General features: G+C 28.4%; 1 protein-coding gene across 1 annotated transcript in view; it reads right to left on the bottom strand.

The window, feature by feature from the left end:
* Positions 1-5,212, bottom strand: part of LOC110449575 — a 26,165-nt gene extending 20,953 nt beyond the window's left edge. The window contains exon 1 of the mRNA XM_021496525.1: positions 5,003-5,212. Coding sequence (XP_021352200.1) covers positions 5,003-5,051 — 49 coding nt within the window. The 5' untranslated portion in view covers positions 5,052-5,212. The remainder of the gene's footprint in view (positions 1-5,002) is intronic.
* Between the last annotated feature and the right edge of the window lie 320 nt (positions 5,213-5,532).

The raw sequence follows: 5,532 nt of genomic DNA, 5'->3' as shown, positions 1-5,532 counted from the left end.
ATATATATGACTATAGTATGATATTATGTTTGAACGTATATATATATGACTATAGTATGATATTGTGTTTGAACGTATATATATTACTATAGTATGTTATTGTGTTTGTACGTATATATATTACTAGAGTATGATATTGTGTTTTTACGTTTATATATTAATATAGTATCTTATTGTGTTTGTACGTATATATATTACTGTAATATGCTATTGTGTTTGTACGTATATATATGAATATAGTATGATATTGTGGTTGTACGTATATATATGACTATAGTATGATATTGTGTGTGTACGTATACATATTACTATAGTATGATATTGTGTCTGTACGTATATATAATACTATAGTATGATATTGTGTTTGTACGTATATATATCAATATAATATGCTATTGTATTTGTACGTATATATATTACTATAGCATGATATTGTGTTTGTACGTATATATATTAATTGATATTGTGTTTATACGTATATATATTACTATAGTTTGTTATTGTGTTTGTACGTATATATATTATTATATTATGATATTGTGCTTTTACGTTTATATATTAATATAGTATGATAGCATGTGTTTACGTATATATATATGACTATAGTATGATATTGTGTCTGTACGTATATATATTACTAAAGTATGCTATTGTGTCTGTACCTATATATATATTAATATAGTATTATTTTGTGTTTGTAAGTATATATATTACTATAGTACGATATTGTGTTTGTAAGTATATATATTACTATAGTATGATATTGTGTTTGTACGTATATGTTTTACTATAGTATGCTATTGTGTATTGTGTTTGTAAGTATATATATATTACTATAGTATGCGTATGCTATTGTGTCTGTACCTATATATATATTAATATAGTATTATATTGTGTTTGTAAGTATATATATTACTATAGTACGATATCATGTGTGTACGTATATATATTACTATAGTATGATATTTTGTTTGTACGTATTTATATTACTATATTATGATATTGTGTTTGTATATATATATATATCAATATAGTATTATATTGTGTTTGTAAGTATATATATCAATATAGTATAATATTGTATTTGTACGTATATATATTACTATAGTATGATATTGTGTTTGTACGTATATATATCATTATAGTATGCTTTTGTATTTGTACGTATATATATTACTGTAGTTTGATATAGTGTCTTTACGTATATATGTTACTATAGTATGCTATTGTGTCTGTACGTATAAATATTACTATAGTATGATATTGTGTTTGTAAGTATATATATTATTATAGTATGATATTGTGTTTGTACGTATATATATTTCTATAGTATGATATTGTGTTTGTACGTATATATATGACTATATTATGATATTGTGTCTGTACGTATATATATTACTATAGTATGATATCATGTTTGAACGTATATATATATAACTATAGTATGATATTGTGTTTGTACGTATATATATTACTATAGTATGATATTGTGTTTGTACGTATATATATTACTATAGTATGATATCATGTTTGAACGAATATATATATTACTATATTATGATATTGTGTCTGTACGTATATATATAACTATAGTATGATATTATGTTTGAACGTATATATATATTACTATAGTATGATATTGTGTTTGTACGTATATATATTACTATAGTATGATATTATGTTTGTACGTATATATATTACTATAGTATGATATTGTGTTTGTACGTTAATATATTACTATATTATGATATTGTGTTTGTACGTAAATTTATCAATATAGTATGCTATTGTATTTGTACTTATATATATATATTACTATAGTATGATATTATGTTTGTACGTATATATATGACTATAGTATGATATTGTGTCTGTACGTATATATATTACTTTAGTATGATATTGTATCTGTGCGTAAATATATTACTATAGTATGATATTGTGTTTGTACGTATATATATTACTATAGTATGATATTGTGTTTGTAAGTATATATATTTCTATAGTATGACATTGTGTTTGTACGTATATACATTACTATAGTATGATATTGTGTTTGTATGTATATATATTACTATAGTATGATATTGTGTCTGTACGTATATATATTACTATAGTATGATATTGTGTCTGCACGTATATATATTACTATAGTGTGATATTATGTTTGTACGTATATATTACAATAGTATGATATTGTGTTTTTACGGTTATATATTACTATAGTATGATATTGTGTCTGTACGTATATATATTACTGTCGTATGATATCATGTGTGTACATATATAAACTACAATAGTATGATATTGTGTTTGTAAGTATATATATTACTATAGTATGATATTGTATTTTTACGTATATATATTACTGTAGTATGCTATTGTGTTTGTACGTATATATATGACTATAGTATGATATTGTGTGGGTACGTATACATATTAATATAGTATGATATTGTGTTTGTAAGTATATATATGACTATAGCATGATATTGTATTTGTACGTATATATATTACTATAGTATGCTATTATGTTTGTTCGTATATATATGACTATAGTATGATATTGTGTGTGTACGTATATGTTTTACTATAGTATGATATTGTGTCTGTACGTATATATATTAATATAGTATGATATTGTATTTGTACGTATATATATTACTGTAGTATGATATTGTGTTTGTGAATTTATAAATTACTATAGTATGATATTATGTTTGTACGTATATATATGACTATAGTATGATTTTGTGTTTGTACGTATATGTTTTACTATAGTATGCTATTGTGTCTGTACGTATACAAATGACTATAGTATGATATTGTGTTTGTACGTATATGTTTTACTATAGTATGCTATTGTGTATGTACGTATACAAATGACTATTATATGATATTGTGTTTGTACGTATATATGTATTGACAAGGGGTATGTCTCTCAAATCAGAAACTATGTGGTAGCATTCCAATGGTGGTAGTTTTAGGGGGCTGAATTTAGTAGCAGGTTGGTTAACTAAACCGCTGCCCGCAGCAACTTCGTTATTTAAGATTCTGACTAGTTAATTATAACTTCTCCTTAAAAACTTAGCTCTAACTATCATTCTAACACGATTAGTTTGCAACGCGTGTTTTGATTGGATACGGATCATGTTCTAATATGCGATAGAATCATGATCGCACTTAAGCCACGCCCCGTTTCTCTCCCGCTGATAAGGCTAGCAGGCAACAGAACAGAAACGACCAATGAAATGTATTTGTTGAATGAATTAAAAAGTAAAATGTACATATTTCTTGATCTTACTTCTATTTATTAATGAAACGTCCGTTCCATCCGTGTGAAGGCATCTACTTAGATCCGAAATCAAATGAAACATTTCACATGTGTCGTATGCAAAACTCTTCACAAATCTATACAAATAATCACCGAATTTATCGATAAGCCGGCTTATCGATAAAATCGGTGATTATTTGTATAGATCTGTGAAGAGTTTTGCATACTGGCATGGAAATGTAAGAACTTTGTCAATATCAATCCAAATGTGTCGTATAAACTTTGGTAACAGGACGTTCACGAACAATCCAAATAGTTCAGGTCACAAAGCATTTCACTACGAACGTTTTTCCGCATATGCATGTATCAAGTGGCATATATAATTCAATAGCGACTAATCATCCGTGGCGTCGGCGTAGAATGTTGGCGATATGAAAAGTCATAAAACCGGGTGTATAATGAACCATTTCTCATTTTTATCATATTTCTGCAAAGTTCAACATACCAGGTTTTGTCCAGCCAAGAACAGAGCAAGCAGTCTCTCTGCAACTATTCACATTTTCATATGTTGATGCTGTCGTTCATCAGTACGTGCATATGGCTAAGGGCCGCAACTCTTGCCTCCTCTGAACTACGCTGATTTCGGCAGACTGGTCCGTATGTGGGAAGGCCCTGAATGCGGATGTACCCTATACATATCCTAGTTAACCTGTTTTTTTCTGTGATGTGCTGCCAATGGTTTGCGTTTTTTTGTGCTGTATGCTAACTGTATGCTGATGTGCTCAGGCATGTGCTATATGAACTATAGTGTGCTTTACCATGTGCTTACAATGTGCAATTGTGCCTACTATGTGCTATTAAGCTTTCCATGTGATGGTTTTTGTATGTGCTGTATGTAAATGTGCTAAATGTTCTATTGTGCTTATATTACCATGTGCTGATGTGCCTATTATGTGAAAAATGCTTTCCAAATGATAAACTCTTTTTCTGTGATTACACTAAAGTACATGTTTGTTTTTTAATATTTGATGTGTAATGTTTTTGTCTCTGTTATTATACTTATGTTTTTGTCGAAATACATGCTTTTTGTAGCTTATGTTGTATGTTGTGCAAAATCGACGTAAACTAAATATTCGTGTATCTTGTATACCTCTAAAAAATTGAGTTCAGTTTTATATATGGCATAATGCGATTACATTTTTCTATTCAAATAAATCTATAAAGTGGGAAATGGACAGTAAGTATGACATTTATAATTAGCAGACTTGCCCTAAAGGACATACTTGGAATAAGGTACGGTAACTTGACCGTGTTGTAAGGCTTGATTACAAATGGACAATATATAATAACACATTATATAATCACCTGAGGCACACTGAGAGGAGGATAATCATTATCCTGTACATTAGGAGACGAACCTATACCAAACGTTCATTACCTTGAAATAAGTTAATATTATACAATATAATAAGTTTGAAATCTTGACCGAACTAGCAATGTTCGGTACATTTATGTGAACCTTCAAAACATTAAACGTAACCTATGAGTCATGCAAATTAATATACTGAAAATGTTTGTATTCATCTGGTTTCTTTCGTGTGTAGTGTCACAGCAAAAAACATATATGCAGTCTACAGAATTTTAAGAACGTCAAACACTGTTTATATTTATGATATATATATATATATACCTAAAACTCAACTAATGTATTGCGTCAAATGTACTTACGAAAGGTGAAGATCAGCACGCATGCTAGACTTTGTCTGTGACCTGCCATAATTGTCAACTTCTACTTCCTATCTGCCGATACCCTTTATAAAGCATGTTGCTTTTGGTTAATGGAAATAAAAACAATCTGAATATATATTCCGTACTGTTTCATTATAAACCACATATATCCTTGTATATGTAATGTATTTATGGCACAAAGACATTCGCGTCTATTTCTGAATAAAGATATATACAACATATAAAGGTTCAATACACACATAGAGGGCTAGAACAAAGACAGTGACGCCACATACGCTTTAATTGTCTGCTATCTGGGATGTATACCGGTATTTAGATGGCACTCCGCTGATAGTCGACAATTCAATGTAGACTATATTTCAAGTGCGAACTAAATGCGACGATCAGTCGTAGTATTTTAGTTTTAGTTTAAACATATCGCATTGCCCTTTAAAAATGTGATTGAGCACAAGTTGTATAACTTGTACTAAGCCACTCACTTACAATTTTACAAATAAAGTTTTATACTA

Source organism: Mizuhopecten yessoensis, unplaced genomic scaffold (assembly GCF_002113885.1).
Source record: "Mizuhopecten yessoensis strain PY_sf001 unplaced genomic scaffold, ASM211388v2 scaffold4663, whole genome shotgun sequence".
In the NCBI taxonomy this organism is placed as follows: Eukaryota; Metazoa; Mollusca; class Bivalvia; order Pectinida; family Pectinidae; genus Mizuhopecten; species Mizuhopecten yessoensis.
This window is presented reverse-complemented; position numbering and strand designations above follow the sequence as displayed.